We start from the raw sequence: 17,201 nt of genomic DNA, 5'->3' as shown, positions 1-17,201 counted from the left end.
CATTGCTTGGAGAATTCATTCAGCTAGCGATGAATAAGCTCTCAGCACTCGCTGTTTTGCAGGAAAGCTCGGTGACCAAACCAACACCACGCTATAGAGAACCTATTTGTTTAACTGTCTGTTCAGCTAGACCTGCTTAATTCTCTTTCATTTCACCCACTCAGCCTATACAAATGACAAGGTCAAGCAGGCCTTGCAGGAAACAAAACAAACAAAAGCAACAGCTACACTCTGAATTATGGCACGGTTTGAATTGGATCTCAACAAAGCAAATTTTGAGTCAGAAAAATAGAAAGCATCACCACGGATGCTTCCCTGTCCCTGACGCATTTCACAGAGTCTCTCAGACTCTATCTTCTGGGCTGAGCGGCTGAGTCTCTTCCTTCTCTCCTTCCCACCCTTTTTCAAAATAGTCAATTTGATAAATAACACCATTACGTGTATATTTTTGTTTTAGTGTATGTCTTCGGACTTGTTTTGTAGATGTCAGACATACTTAGTTCACTTCTACAAATGCTCCTTAGCTGCAGCTTTGGTAGTTCGGCAGCTCCGACAGAGCTCAGCTCAGGGCCCATCTGGACAGGACTGCACAAACCCAGGCAGCACAGGTACAGCAGACCCTCCAGTGGGTGCTCTGCGGCTCCTCCTTGTGTCAGCGGCATTCGTGTCAATGGATTTTCGATACATTTCTCTCTCTAGTGTTAGCATGATCCTGCTAATAGATCCTAACAGCACCAAGAATGCTTCATTGAAAAAGAAACTGCAAATATTGATCAGAGACAGTCTCAAAATGGTACAGTTGACCTTGGCTTTCCCACTGACTTTGAATGAGAGATCATTACTCGCTGCCTAATGATGAGGCAAACAACCTTTTACTCCTGGGTCTTCCTTCTGAGAATTAATTTCTGCCACAGGAGCTGGCAACCACAAGAGAAGATCCAGACCCCATCCTCTTCCAGTCTTGCCATCCTATTCTCTGCCACATTTATTTTCTCCTGATTTCTACTACAGATCAAACCTGAGGTAGGTACCAGATACCTTGAACCACCCTAACCTGTTGGGTTTTTTTTGGAGGCAATTTGTGGACACACCAGAAAGAACTAGCCCCCATGATCCTTGCAGACACCACTTAAACAGAGAAACCTGGCTTGGCAGCCAGCTGGAGAAGATGGTCCTGCTCCCAGGGGTTTGTGATCTATCCTAGTAGCACAATCAACCAGCTCTTGCTCTCAGAAGTCAGCAGACTTTCCATCGTTTTCCTCCCAGATGCCTGGTATAAACACACCGTGCATAAAACTCAACGTTCAGCAGCATATTTTGCATGACCCGCATGAAAAGGCAGCAGAGCTCATCTGCAAAGAGTTAAGAAAGCGCAGGGTTCTGGTGGTAACACAGAGCACATGCCAACAGGTATTTTATCAGCCTCAGCATACTCTGCCCACAAGCTTATTAACAAATGCATCAATTACTGTTGCTACCTAGGCAGCTGCTGCACTAAAAGCATACCGCGAGGATTTTGTTAATGAGCCGGCTATTACATATCACTTCTTGATGCCATCTCTATCACATACCTTCTCTAAATCAAGTGAGCTGGAGATGTGGGATAACAACTTCTCAATAGGAGCAAATAAACGAGGAATGTAATCAAGCTTAAGGACAATTTGAAGCTACATGCCACTCAGAGAAGAAGAAAGGGCTAAGTCACACACTAAATGAACTCATTTGCCCCAGCCAGGGGCCATTTTCAAAAGCTTTAAAGTGGAATCCCTTTGAATTCTTGCACGAGCTTTTGGCTTTTTCATTCCTTTTGCAGTTATTATTTAGTTATTCACAGCAGAGCCCTCTGCCTTGCTCTTCGCATTCTTCATTTTGCTTCTTGCTGCACTAACATCTTTTTTAGATGTCTTTTTAATGATACATTTAACTGAACAGCAAGCTGGACCAGCAGGGCTGGATGATTTTCTGACACGTAAGAGGAGACAATGAGATCCAAGGAGGAGATGTGTAAGAGCGGATTTACATTGTACTGATTTTCATTTACACTATGTTTTACGCTGTAGCAGCCAAGGCTCAGTTCTACTATTTTTTCCAATCAGAGCATGTCAGACCATTCATAAAACTGGTAGGAGTTTCCTCCTAGCCTATATAATCCAGCTGGTACTTCTGTGCGTGTGCATGGTAAGTAATTAAAGAATTTACACAGGGATTCAATTAGTCTAGATTCAAAGCCTGGTTCTGCTCCAGGCTCCACGGGACTTGGCCTTTACAGCTCCACCTCCTGAGTCCTTCCCTGCCCACTTGGTGCCCATCTTTGTGCTACAGACCTCTAACAAAAGGGGTATGTACAGCAGAACCCCAATCTCAAATGGCACTCACAAACCATGGTAAAACATTTATTTGTAACCGCAGGATGATATCTGCTGATCAGAAATGATTTATATCATTTCCATGAAATTTTTAAAGTCCTTTTTCCATCTTTTTTTTCTTAATATACATTTTTTCTAGTGAATACTATTACCTAGAGTAATCACCAGGGTACAATTGGGACAATAGAGACAAAGTGGGACTAATGGCCAGGTACAATTTAGCTTCACTTCCTGAAATGACTACACATCAGTAAGATATGAGCTGCAACAAGTGGTTTTACCTAATGTAGACTGCAGTAAACTCCTCCCAGGAGTATTCTCCAAGTGTCATTCTGAAGGCAGGTCAGTAGCTGTTTCATGGGCTTTCCTGAGTATTTTGGGAAGAACAGTGAGCGAAAAGCACCTTGCTTTGTTGGTTTGAGAACTTTTGGGGCCCTGCTGTGCCCGATACCACCCCGATGAGCTTGTTATCGGTCTCGGAGCTAAGCAAAAGGAGCCAGTCCTGCGTACGTGAAGTGTGGATAGAAGAGGCCTTGCTGCAGTGCAAAAATGAACTCCACTCCGAAAAAATAAGAAGGGGCACACATGTCTGACAGAGCCCCACGCCGAGCCCTCCCATCCCACAGGCTGGAACGGGGGTTTCTGAGCAGCAGCGAGCAGGGGCAGAGGAATCCCAGAGAAGCCAAGCAGGGGTGGGTGAGTCTGCTGCAGTTTTAATAGGGAAAAGTCTTTAATGTCCAATTAAGCCAAATGAATTATGTAGAATATGATACAGATGGGAAAAAAAATGCAGATGTGTTCCATTATTAGGCTGATGACTAATCAATCACCACCCATTTTTGAAGTATCAGGCTTAAATCACCCTGGTTTCAAATGAAAATAGCATCTTCTGAGAAAGAAATGGTATTACTTAGCCTGGCAAAACTACAGAGCTACATGGATTGCCACTTTGAAAGTGCAGTGGTACATCTTTAATAATTATTTTCACCAAGAGTCGGGGGGAAACAGTGATTAAGAGTTATTTACAGGCAGCAACAGTGTTTTTCCATCTGATTTTTTACTAGCTTTTTCCTTTTGCAGTTCCAACTTTGCATCACGATCAAAGCAACCAAGGACCATTTATGTGTTAAGGCAACTAAAGAAGATAAACATCTAGAGCATGAGCAAGTAGGGTCTGGTTCTCCCTTCTTGTGGCTTTTTTTTAAGCTTTAATAGACATCAGCTGGTGAGATGAGCTCTTCTGGAGGCGAGGGGAATCCAAGACAGAGATGCAGAGAGCCTCGTCCCTGCGAGCTTCACGGTTGGTTCCCTCCAACTTCATTAGCAGATGTCAACGAACAACTCCTAATTTTGCACTGTCTGGTTGACTGCTAAAATTGCCACAACTTGCTGTAACAATTTACTTGGCTATTTTTGCTGAACTTACTGTGATTACTGATCTATTGCAATCCCTCAGCGTTATGATCCAATGTGCAGGTTTTGAGTGCGCGCTGACTGTGCACGCCCTGGGGCAAGTGCAGCCTCCCTCTCACATCCATCTCGACGCGCACTGCAAGCATCTGACCAAGCAGGCAATACAATATCTATTATTAAAAAACCATTACAGATTCAAAACTACAAGAATCTGCTCCAAGCTCTGTCTTCATCCCTCTTGGAGAGCAGTATCAGCACCTATCCCACTACCTTGGATGGTAGATGGCTACCCTTTAGCTAGGATCCTCTATTCTTTATCCTCGGAACAGAGAGGCATGTGGGGAGGCCCTGACCCAGGGGTGAGCGCTGTTAATGCCAACAACCCCGCATGGGAACAGCCAGACAGTGCTCAGGAGCAGAAGGGAAATCTATCACGGAAGGGTAAAAGAGGCTCATAGATGTGTTTGCTTGGCATGGTCAGTGACCAGCAGTCTGCTGCTGTTAAAAAGTGAAGGAAAAACAAATATATTGGGAACTGAAGGAGAGATGTGGATGAGAGGTCGGTGCTGATAAATAAACAGGTGCATGGGCCACAGCATACTAAGAAGCTTAAAGACATCATGATAGAAAATTTTCACTTATTCTCTTTTTCTCAGTGATGATTTTGAGACAGGGTGAGGAATATCCCCAAATGCCATTATTTTTAGATTAATAATTTTATCCTTTCAGACCATATGGAGACCCATAAGGAGCACCCCCTGTGTCCTAAAAAGACGTAGCTCCATTGAAAATAATCAAAGAAGGTGGCAGAACTTTGTCGCAGCAGAATTTCCAGCTCTACCAACTTTAAAAATAATGATGGATCATGGGTCTCTTGCTTGTTTACATGCACTCTGCAGGCTTTCCCCTTGCTGTGTGAAACAGAGGGAATCTCTCTTCCCTTTGCCACATCAAGTAGGAAGAAGTGCCTTGTGGTGTTTGAGGAGAACAACACATGCTAGGCTTGCAGAAGCCCTTTGCATAAATTTACATATGAAACCCAAGATCACTGCACTCCCTGCAGAGTTACTGCTAGCCATAGTTGACATTGCACTTGAAACAGTACTGCAAAGAGAGCAGTATCTTTTGCAGAGAGGTTTAAAATAATCAATTTTGTTTTTCCTTTTTAACCATCAAAGAAGTGCCTTTGAATTCTGGGAGCTGTGCAGTGAGAGGAAGGCATGAATGGTAATTGCCATTACTGGCTTTTCTCGGTATTTTGAGTGCTACCATGACTAAACTGAAGCAAGGTGACATCATTACCTGATTAGATGCTCCCAATATGCACAGCAAATTCCAGAGGTATGCCACATTCTTGTCCAGAGATTTTATTGTCACTCAAGTATGAGTTAATTTTCAAAAACTGGGTAGTGTTCCCCGTAATAACTTTAATATGTAGATGTGATGCATGCCTGCAAAAATGCATAAATTCCTGGTAGTGCCAACAGAGCTGTTGCTGAAATTGTAGGACATCTGGGTCTGAAAAATTAAGTGTGAGTAAACTGCATTTTTTTTTTTTTAAACAAATTATCAAAGGAATGTGTAAAATGAAAAAGTTCAACTTAATATGCAACTCTATCTTGTCTTTGGGCTTTTTTTAAGGGAAACTAAATGCATAAAGAAGAAATATCAACAATACATAAAAAGTATTGACAGAAGCTCACCCAACTCTGTATTCTGATAAGTGTATGAACGTTTCTTCCAGTTTCAAAGTATTTCAGGCAAAAAAATGATCAGTTCAACAAACTTCATCCCATTATATCAAGACTTTCCTCACCAAAAAAATCAGCTAAATATCAAAATAGAACTATCTGCATTCCTCTCCCCGATGGATTTCAGCTTTGCATTCTCAATTATTTTCAGATTAAATCATTCTGATATTCAAGTACATTCTAACAGTGATATTTATTCAACTAGAGATTAATCGCATCTTCATAACAGAGAGGCCTTTCCAGTTTTGGCCCTACTTTCATTCTTGCATAAATTCATTTAAAATCCAACTTTGGTGCCGCGTAAAGCTGTGCACTACACAGCCATGCTCACTGCCCCGTTTGAAGCATCCTGCTTCCCTTTGGCCATTTGATGCAAAGTGGGAAGCTGCTGACGAGACCTCTTCCAAACACAAACCACTGATCTGAACTGAACCCACTCCTCCAAAATAAATTTCCTTTCAACCGTTCTGAAGAGTTAACTTTGCATTGACATGCTTTGTGTTGGAAGGGCTCTTACCTCCCTGCACACTGCCAAACCCATCCTGCCAGCAGCCTTCTGCTTCTGTCTCACTATTTATTGGGAAAACTACCGTCGCATGAGGGAGCTACGGGATGGAGCGCAGGGATGGCAGCCTGCTTGCTCATGTGCTTTGGAACATCATTGCCTGTGAAATATCATGTATGGAGGTAAGTTTGACTGTAATTCAGGTGGGAAATCAGATTTTAAAAAGCCTGGATGGATCTTGGTATTCTGGTTTTGTTTATTTTGCAAAATGACAGGTTTAAAAAACAGCAGTTCAAATGAAAAATGAATTATGCTGGAGCCCGGAACCCGCAGTGTAAACCTGGCACAGGGTAGTTGGGTTTGCTGGGCCTGGACCAGGAGATCTAATTTCTAAAAAATCTTATTCCTGCCATTGCAACTTGGGATATACAAATTAATATTTCTCTTCTAAGGAAGAAGGGCAAATCTCCCATGCTGCTCGCAGTTTTGCATGCTAAGCAGCATTTGCTCCGTGGATTGTATACGCACAGGGTCACATTCACTGCAAAACACAGAATTCAGCAAACAAAATCACATTAAAGGAGATAATCTCCTTTTCTTTCAATTACGCTCACAAGCAAGTGGACAAAACAGCATATTTGTATTTGCAAAGATAAAGTCTGAAAACATAAGAGAAAATACTGTACAGTCTTAATTATCAGCTTCTCTTCAGGATCTTTTCAAGGGCCAATCTGACCTAAAGCACACAGGTGGGTTTGTTTTGTTTTGCTTTTAGGTTCCCCAAAATCAAATTAAGTCAAAGCTACTTAACAATGATGCCACGCTTCCTGCTTTAAACATCAGAGTTTTCTAAAATCCAAATGTCTGTGCATCATCCTTTTTTTTTTAATCACGAAGAGACAAAGCTTTTAATATCCAAAATTTGAGATAGCAAAATCTGATGAAGTTTCAACTAGAAAAATTAAATATTTCATTTACTCTTGATCCAAAACATGTCTGCCTATATCTGAACGATTTCGGTGTCTCACAAGCATTACAGCTGGGCTGGGTCACTTCTCCCCTTTCCCATCTCAGCTTCCCACTGGCAGGGGACAGCTAACCACAAAGATGGGATCAAAAAGGAGGGATCAAAAAGCACAAGCTGTAATTAACTTAAGAAATTACAAGGGGCTAGGTATACCATATACCCCCAAAAGGAAATAATCAGTTTTTTAAAATTCCAGATTTAAAATATTCGGGGAATATTTCATAGTGTTCTAGAAATACAGTCATAGGTTTGAGCAAATGTATAGTTACTTAGCAGAGAAGTGCAAAAATGAATTGCCTTGCTTCTGTAATAACAAGTATTAGGCATGGCACAAATGAATTTTGTGGCAGATTGGAGAGAGAAACTCTCCCTGCCTGCTTCCTACCCCTTGTTCCTCAACCTGTACCATCCCCATGGGGTCCTGGAGTACTGAAGCCCCAATAATCTTCACAGCCGTCGTGGTACACGGGGCTTGCTCCCAAGCAAGCCCAGCTGTCTGGGTGTGGGGTACCACACTGCTTTGTGACATGTTTTGCAAGACCACGCAGAACAGAACAGCTCGTACTGCAAGGAGAGGAATGGAAGGAGCAAAGAGGATGGGACGCATCCTACAGGCAGCGAGGCCTGAAGGGAACATGTGCAGACAGGCAGACACCCACCTGGTAACGCCTGGTGCCAGGGCAGGCTGAAAGTGATGTCTCTACAAATACCATTACTGGGAAAAACTAGGCTCCTTTCCTCCATAAGGCGCTCAATTATCCGGCAAGGCAAGAAGAGGACCCGAGGCAGTGCTCTTCAGAGCTGAGCAGTGTTCGGGTGAGATGCTCTGCTTGCTGTTTCTTGGTGGCTTTGAAACGCCTCCCCGGGTCCGGCCAGCAGGAGGGCAGAACGGAAGTACAGCTGGTCGAGTCATGCGTGTCTGTTTCGCTGAGCGTTACAAGATGCTTTGAGATGTACTGAGAGGACCTGCACGGTGACACCACAGAGCAGCAGAAGGGATCCCTGGGTTTCAAACACAAAGTCAGCCCGGCGGTGAACCGAAGAAAGATATAAACCCTGTGGCAGGAGTGGGAGGTAAAGGTCTGCGGCAGATACCACAACGTGTCAAATGCTCCAAACAAAACAAAGAGAATTTCATTGACCTGCAATTACTTTCAGCGTTAGGGGTCTTGACAGGACTGGGTCTAAAATCTTGAACTAATAAAGTACCTGGGGGGTAATGGAAAGGCTGCTTAACTCCACGTTTCCTAGTGCAACATGGGCCTTGATTGTGCAAGTTTCAAGGCTAACAGAAAGCAACTTGTTTTCAGAAGAAATTATAACTGGGAAATTGCTCCAAGAATAATCCAGGAAGCCATATCTTTCCTGGATAAGAGAGCAAAGGGAATGTACTTTGCCTGCCTCAGAAGGGCAGAGGTGAGCTCTGAGGGCAGCAGGTGCATTGTACCACCAATGCTGCAGGTCTCTCGGGCAGCATCACCTGCTCGGCGCGACAGAATAAGCATTTCTCTCTACTTAACGATGCACATTGCACCTATTACTACATTTCAATTTGCAAACAGATAATAGAAGTAATGATGGGAAACTGGACGACACAAACAAGGCGTGTCATATTTAAATATCAGGTGTGGTTTTTTTTTTTTTCAGTCCCATTCAAGCACCTTTGCTAAGAGACTGTCTCTTTTCATGGGAGACATAACTCTAGCACCTTGGAAGATCCACCTCCATCCAAAGCAAAGCATCATGAATTTCTCTAGCCTCCTGCACACGGTCAGATAAGTGCATACACACTGGAGCTTCTGCACAGGCAGAGCTGGAGGACTTTTTGTAACTTCCAGGTGATTTGGGAGAGATATCCTGGCTTGTTTATCCAGCCTTCTACATTAAGACTCTGGTATCAGAGCCAGATAGCAAGAATATTTACAGTGATCCAAGTAAAGACGGACCTACCCAATGCTTCCAGAGTGCTTTCAGATCATCTTATCTGGTCTACACACGATGGGTATAAAGCAGGGATGAGCTTGCTAACTGGAGGGCTCTGAACAGCAATAGCATCAGAGATGATGGGAAGTGATTAAATAGCATGCCTGGCCAAGGAAGAGAGCATTCCAGGAAAATCATTTCCAAAAATAGGGAGGAACATGAATATTTCAGAGAATGGACTGCGAGTGTACTTTAGCACATTTTTCTGAGTTTTCCTATTATCAGAAGGAGCTTTCTGCCAACTAATGAAACAAGTATTTTGATGCAGATTTTGTTCTCTGCCATGACACAGACAGAATAGTTTATTATTATTATTATTATTATTTTACTTCTCCACTTTCAATGGGCTGAAAATGGTTAACTAATAACTCCAAAATCTTTATTTAAAATGTAATTCAGCTCTGTAATTATATTTCTTATGCATGGAGACAGAAATAAACTAGAGGAAGAACCCATTAGCCCCTTTGCATGTATAATTGAACACGTTTGATATTACTAGGTAACCTTTGTAAGTAACTGGCTTTGAGTTTATGCAAAGAGGTGAGCACTTTGAATACATAAATAACAATAAGAGCAGATACGTCTTTGATTTCGCATTCTGTTCTTTTCTTGTTTGTGTCTGTGAGATGCAGTCAGACATCCCTGGCTTTATTTGGCCATCCATAGAAGCATCAGAAAGATCTGACTTTTGCATCACTTGGGTGCGGTAATGAATAAGAACTGACATCAAATATCAATATTATTGGCCCAGCTAAATGGTAGCTGACATCAAACTGGACTGCTGAAGAGGTAAACAAAATTGAAATTTTGTTTTTGTTTAAAAACTGTCTGACATTATTTGTCCTTCAGTAAATCAATGGAAGAATGAGCTAAACCCTGCTCACATGTTGGCTTGGGGGGGTAAAATGGGGCAGTTGCTATCAAGCATATTTTTATAGTCTTTCAGGTTTTCCTAATACAAACTGTAATTCCAGATTTTCTTGTTTTAAGGAAACTTGGTAACCTCTGTAATTATTTTTTTTTCACCTGCAAACATCATACGAACACAGTGTGGCTGATACAGATGAACACAGGTGAACGATAATCGTACTTGTGTTTGAATACAAATCCAATCTGGGAAAATTTTGGTTTCCCAGGCAAGGTGTACTCACACATAAGGTACGCACAGCCTTTAGTGCACTCACAGCCTTTGAAGAGAATTTGAGCATGCACAGTAGCCTCTAAAAAATACATCCTTACAAGCACACATACATGTTTCTACTCAAAGGCTTAGCCCCCAGTGAAAAAGAAGTAGCTGAAACAATTTTCTCTACAAAGTTAGTTGTGTTATGAGTGCATGGGAGTAAAAGGTACTCTAACATTAAGGAGGAAAGATACATTCCTCTATACCGTTTCAATTCCAAAACAGCTGTATGGATGTAGCTCAGATTTTCCCAGATTTTCAACATGCACAGAACCAACCTGGAAAACTGCAGTTTATGGACTGCTGAATATGATACCTTTCAAGTCCTGACACGAGCACAGCAGAACAAACACCTGTGCAGTCACCACAAGGCAGATCCTCCAGAGAGCTCGCGTCCCAGCAAGGCAGCCACTAAAGAAGGGTCGTGTGTTCTGAGAGCCAAAGTGGCACTTCTGGTCCTTAGAAAAATCCCTAATTACAGAGTCTGAACACTGGTGAGAGCTCTGCCTTTAAACACTGCCCACCTAGCAAAAATCTGTTAACTACAGTTTCAGAAGTGTGGCACAGTAAATAATTCACACCTAATCTGTTTCAGGGAGTTTAATGACAACTTGTTCAATTTGTGTAAATGCATTTTTTTTCCTTTTTTTCCTTTTTTTCCTCATACAATACTCTTTCCCTAAAATATCCCTTCATTTTTGGAGACACTGCCTGGGCAGCTTTCCGATCTAACTGGAAAATCTGTTCTTTGTTCTTGTGCTCTCTGCAGAGCAGACTGTGTAATCAGAATTGCATGGTCTTTCAGCACTCCTGTGGGCACCCAGCAGCCTCAGACACAACTATCACAAGCCCACTGAAGGGACTTAGGAGCCTACTTAAACTGATTTATATCCTGACCAGAAAAAGAAGTGGTCTCTGGGATGCTTCACCATTACAGCACTGCACCCCCAGAGCCCCACCCCACAGATGGATGTCTGACAAAGCATGGGATCTGCTTTGGGAGCCATGACATCATGACATTAAGATATTAAAGAAAAAAAAAAGAAAAAGATCCTGTCAGAAATCAGTTTTGCCATTCCTGCCTGATTGAAGAAACCAGACTTTTCCAACAAATCTTTGCTTGGTTGCAAAGCTTTGTCCAGGTCAAAGCACTGGGCTTTCTGTTGGCTACTCCAGAAGTGATGCTGTGCCTTCATCCAAACACTCTGTGCTCACAAAATCTTTCTGATAAAAATACTGTTGAGTATGTTATTGTTTCTATAAAACCTTTTTTTCCTCAAAAAACATGCACCTTTTAACAACAGCCTTGTCACTCAAGCACCTTGTTTAGCTTGGTTGGGGTGAAATATTTCATTTATTTTAGTGGGCAACCAACAGAGGGAAAGAAAACAGTTCTTTGGTGCTGCCTTTGGTTGAAATCCAGCACTTGCTTCATTAGCAGCCAGTGTGACAACTGTAACTTGTGCACCTCGGGACCAACTCCCTCGCTTTTTCAGCAGTTTTCCTGTACGTACAGAGTTAATTCATATAACTGCAATTACAGCTCCTGAAATTATATTCCTCACTCAGTTTAATCAATGCTGCTCTGGATGTTTCCATTTTTACTAATTCAATCATTGAGAATGTCAACCAATGATTTCATCCTAGAGTTTAATGCCAACTATAATATTCTTTACCAAAATAACATGCTTATCTGGAAGATTATCAGCACACAGCCTTTCAGCTTCCTGTTAATCATTACGGGTCACATTAGAGTATGAGGCTCTTTGTAAATACTCAGGTTAGAGACAGTGCTATATTATTGCCAGGTACAGTAAAGCTTTCCCTTTTTTGTTCTTACTGTTAAATATTATTTTTTCTACACTATCATGTTACAAAATACTGAGGCAGACTGTGCCTGTCAAATACACAGATGCGTGTGGCAGAAAAAGAAGATGCCTTGGGAATTCCTGTCCCCTTACTCGAAGTAAGCTCATCCCACACTTTCTGCTCTAGGGTTTGTCCTACAAATGCATAGGGTTGACATAAGCAGATGGTAAAGCAGGAGCTGATACTGCAACAAGAGGAGAATATCCAGGATCTCCTACACCTACAACCAGGCATTTAGATCACAGCCTGCCACCAAGCTCAACTGGAACAAGCCTTTTTAGATAACAATTATAAAAGTAATTATCCAGGAAAAAAACTAACAGCAAATCTCATTTAAGTAACTAAATGGCTATGACAAAGGAGCATGGCTTAGATATCTGGCACTGACAAAAGGAGAACGGAGCTAGGCACAAGGAGGGGACAGCATTATTAGAAGTCTCTGGGGCTGTGCTCTGGCTGGAGGACTACAGCACCACATCAAACCGCTCTAGAAGTCAATGCTAATGCTGAATTCAGCTGTGGGGGTATCTGAAAGACAGGCAGACCGAAAAATTGATATGCAGAACTTACTTTCATGTTGAACGTAGCATGGTTACAGGAATGCAGGTGACCGTAGAACGTGTGAACACGGAAACCCTAGGAATTAAACACGGAGAAAGCAAGTTGAGCTATAGTGATATCAATCTTTATATAGCCTTGTAAATATAAAGACCTTGACTTTATGGCTGTGGGCAAAGCAAGGCACTTTGAGTGGTAAAAAAAACAGGTCCTGGTTGCTGGAAGAGAAATACATTTCTCACAATTACGAAGGATCTGTATCCTTCATGGAACAGCTAGTAGAAAAGGTGCATTCAAATGTCATGAAAACAGACATCTACCTAGCAAGAGGGTCTGAATTAGGAGGTGCAATCATTGCTTCCAAAAGACTGAGTTCTTGCTTTTAGGCAATGATTCAGTATATTGTGTACTTGATACTCCACACACACCATTAAAGTCTTCCCTGAGTAATCACAAGCATGAAATCAAAGTTAATTATCATTTGTCATCTTCCACATCAGGTAGTAAGTGACCCACGCAGTGCAGGAACATATGTCAGATGTCATCACTGATACCTGCCTTGTTCTCCCAGTGCAGCTGGCATCCAACCACAATAGCTCATGCTAAAAACATGACAGAGGCAGTGAAATAGGTGCTCTTTTCTGTTTTCATAAACATCACTGGTTTAATGGGTATCAGCAACAAAAATACCATTAAGAGTGAAACCCAGCTTTGATCAGTGTAATCATATCCTGAAGTTTCCACTGTAAGAAAACATTTTACTGACACTGGAAGTGAAATTTGTTGCATTCTACTAGACGGGAAAGAAAAAGCCAAATTTGAAATTCCTCCACTCCTCCTGGTAGGCCTGCTCTGTGCCTGTTCCAGCATGAGTCAATCTCTCGGGACCAGCAGTAACGTAGCTTATCCATACCCCAGTCATGCTTTTACAGCCAATACCATCAGCCTCCTTCCATTTCTATTTTGCCAGTCCTCAAAAAAACCCAAACCTTCCTACCGTGACATATTTGAATTCTCTTTTCCCTTGACAAAGCCTCCTACATGTTTATCATCAGAGTGTTTTATCAGTATATTCTTGCAAGCCTTTCAGGAGAGAAGCACTGCCAGAGTGCAATGCTTTGGTTCTTCACGGTTTTCAACAGCCTTACAGGTTGAAAAAAAAAACCACAAAAACTAATAGAAGCCCCAAAACTTGTTTATTTAAGGGGTTTCTAAATAATAAATCCAAGCCAATTATATCCTGCTAAAAAGAACAGTTGAATAATTATTATCCAAATAGGAACTCGCTGCTGGAATAGAAATCTGATTACACAAAATTCCCAAGATACTGACAGATAAATTAAACTTGATAAAGATAACATAATTGGAGACAACTATAACCAAGCATACATGAACAGTCGAGCAACAAAAAATTTAAAGTACATAAAATCAGCAGCAATATCAATGCACCCAGCCCATGAAAAAACTCAAATGTCTGCATATGTTTTGCATGTGAAAAATAACTCCTATAAAATAACTGCTGTTGCTCGGCAGGGCATAATATTTACTCTCAGACACTCTCAAATACCAATACATACACAGCAACCTTCCCATAAACACAGAAAAGCATGCCATCACGAACAAAAGGGACAAAAAAGCAAATGGATGCCGTGCCACATAATGAATGTGAACTTTGTTTTCCCTTCTATCAGTCAACTCAGTATAAACCACATGAAAAGGATTTTAATAAGAGTAATAATAATAATAATAAAAGCCACACAAAGGGAACCATTCTGTAAAGTGTTTTTCAATACTATTGCTGAAACTTAATTTCCAAAGCACCACTTTATTTTTATTCAGTTCAAATTCACAGCACAGCTAGTGTTTCCTTCACCACCACCTGGAAATCTGAACTTCCCTCACTTGCACACACAGATGCCAGAAACCCCGAACTGGACCGCTGTTCAAAACCAACTGTTTTGCTCTAATGGCCCAGCACAAGCCAGCAGCAATATTGTCTGGATCAGACCTCGTGTTCGGGCAGCGCCGAGCCTTCAGCATCAAGACTCAGCAGGAAGGTACTCACGCCCCTTTTGCATTTGCATTCTGCTTTTCACGCTTTAATTATAAAGTCATTTACTCCAACGTCAGGCTGCCCGCTTCATTCACCGTGGAAGTGAGCCAGGTGAGAAGAAGGAGGGGAAATCTGGAGCATCTGTTCTTCAGGGGAACTTGAGTGGAGCACCATACAAACGGGTCTGTGGCTCTCCTCCTTGTCACCCAGAAGGCAGCCGTATGCACCAGACACGTCACCGCATTTCTTTAAGGTTCAAGACTCGCAGGGCAAGCACCTGGGGAATGTATCACGAGGAAAAGAGCAGAGGAAAAAGGAGGAGCTTGTCCTAATATTAGTGCTGGGGAGGTGTTGTCAGATAGGGAAAATGAGGCTCCTTTGCTTCGAGGTCTCACTGCCCATTGCCCCAGGAGGAACAAACCACGGGAGCCGAGCTGTGCAGCTGCAGAAGGGCACACGTCTCCTGCATCCAACCTCCGGGGTCTACCCAGTCTCCTTGAACATGACACCCCGGCTGTTGGAAAGGGCAGTAAATTATGGGGAATACATTATTATTAACTGAGTCATCAGGTCTTGATTGAAATATTAATGGAGGAAATCTCCGTTCTATTCACTCCTTAAGCCCAATTACATTAATAACCATACATTCTTCCCCTGCAGAAAATACCCAGATAATAGCAACATTCAAAGAAAACAAAATATGAAGGGTTCTGCATTGTTGTTTTTTTTTAAAAAATGATTATTCACACATGCACAAACACACATAATTTTCCATTTTGAAACCCAGAAATTAACATTAGAATCAGCAGCTAGAAATACCACGGCATTACACTTTGGAGCCTATCTACCTCTCAGCTTCCACTGAACACAGATATTAATTGCCTGCCTGGGATGGGAGTTATCTAAGAGACTTCAGATAGAGAAAAAAAAAATTTTTTTTTTTTTTTTTTTTTTAACTGTGACCCAGTATTGCAGAGAAGCTGCCTGACCTTTGGAACTGTTGAGCTGTGAGCAGTAATCCCGCTCACAGTGATTAAACACAGAACCTAAATTCAAATGATTTTTTGTTCTTACTTTCACAGGATAAAAGCCTGAGAGCTCCAAATCAATAGTGAAATTCTTTTGTAAATCCACCCTATTGTGTCCATATAGATATACAAATAGTAGGGCAAGGCAAGACAGCCTGAAGACAATTATAATTTATATTCCACAGCTTCTTTGCATCTGGATTATTAAGGTGAACCATTAACTAATTCAACACAGGGGTTGAATCTTCCTATACTTATTTTAATTACCTGTTTAACAAAAAAAAAAAAAAAAGAAAAAAAAGAAAAAAAACCACAAAACCTAACAAGCCTTAATTCAAGCTCTGCTGGAGAAAACAAAACACACCCCAAACCTTTTGAGCATCATTTAAGAACTACTCATGTTTTTTATATTCTGCCTTTTTTTTTTCTGGATTTTGAATGCCCTACTGTACATGAAAACCTGCTGCAAACAGACTTAATTTGCACAATTCAAAAATCAAGATAACAAATCCATTAGATCCAGCCGAGTGTAATATACTGTCTGCAATAGGTAATTATCTTTATTAGGTTGATATGATATAAGCTTTTAGATAAGAGCATCCGAGTATGTGATTTATCTAAATAGCATTCAGATAAAAGATTTATTTGTAATTTCTTGGTTCATTTAGAAATTAACTTAAAGAAATGCGTTCATTTCGAAGGACTGAACTAAGAGATGTTCAAACCATGAAGCACTCAACAGTGAACTGGTCACCAGGTAGCCTTCACTATAAAAACAAACACAAAGGTATCCAGCTTCTCATGACAGGTTTTAATTTTGTAACAGTACCTGAAATGAAGCTTCTGATCTTATAGAGCTAAAAGTTTTCTAGAAAGTCAAATAATCTAATGCTTCAGAAGCTCACTCCACCAGACGTGACCTTTCGCAGGCAATATGCTAAGGGTAGCACAGCACTCAGTGGGGAAGCTCTAACCTTTCTCTCAGCCCCTCTTGCTGAACCTAGTCAAAGGCCTCCCTTTTTACAGCAAAGTGTGAAATGAGAAGCGTGACTCCTGCTCGTATCCTGGCCTTGTTCATGGCATGGTCTGTCTCTAAGGCCCTTTGCACAGACCAGTGCTTGGCTAACCTATGCTTTGCACCAGCAAGGCACTAGCCAGCCCTCCAGTAAATATCTGATGTCCCCAGCAGAAAAAGGGGCTCTGAAGTCAGTCCATGCTTTTAGGGGAACTTTGTGATGTGTCGCCTTGAAGTCATTGCACTGCAAACATCAAAAGCCATCTGGATCTCCTTATGAGAGCATGACCTACTACAAGGCTACCTTTCAAAGACAGAAAACTCATCCCTTGGGTATGGCAGATGAACACCAGACCTGGAAAAGAGTCTGCCAACACCTGGCCTCTACCTTTGCAGGAGGGCTCCTCTCCGCCAGTCTCTCTCTCCAGCCCAGCATGGCCATGTCTCACT

At 41.7% G+C, this 17,201-nt stretch overlaps 1 protein-coding gene across 3 annotated transcripts in view; it reads right to left on the bottom strand.

The window, feature by feature from the left end:
• SPAG16 (sperm associated antigen 16) overlaps positions 1 to 17,201 on the bottom strand; it is a 398,441-nt gene that overhangs the window by 98,340 nt on the left and 282,900 nt on the right. For all 3 annotated transcript variants that reach the window (XM_048058307.2, XM_048058305.2, XM_013178764.3), the window contains one exon: positions 12,668 to 12,733. In XM_048058307.2, the coding sequence (XP_047914264.2) occupies positions 12,668 to 12,733 (66 nt within the window). The remainder of the gene's footprint in view (positions 1 to 12,667; positions 12,734 to 17,201) is intronic.

This window comes from Anser cygnoides, chromosome 6 (assembly GCF_040182565.1).
Source record: "Anser cygnoides isolate HZ-2024a breed goose chromosome 6, Taihu_goose_T2T_genome, whole genome shotgun sequence".
Lineage (NCBI taxonomy): Eukaryota > Metazoa > Chordata > Aves > Anseriformes > Anatidae > Anser > Anser cygnoides.
Note: the sequence above shows the minus strand (reverse complement) of the source record. Positions and strands in the feature narration are given on the sequence as shown.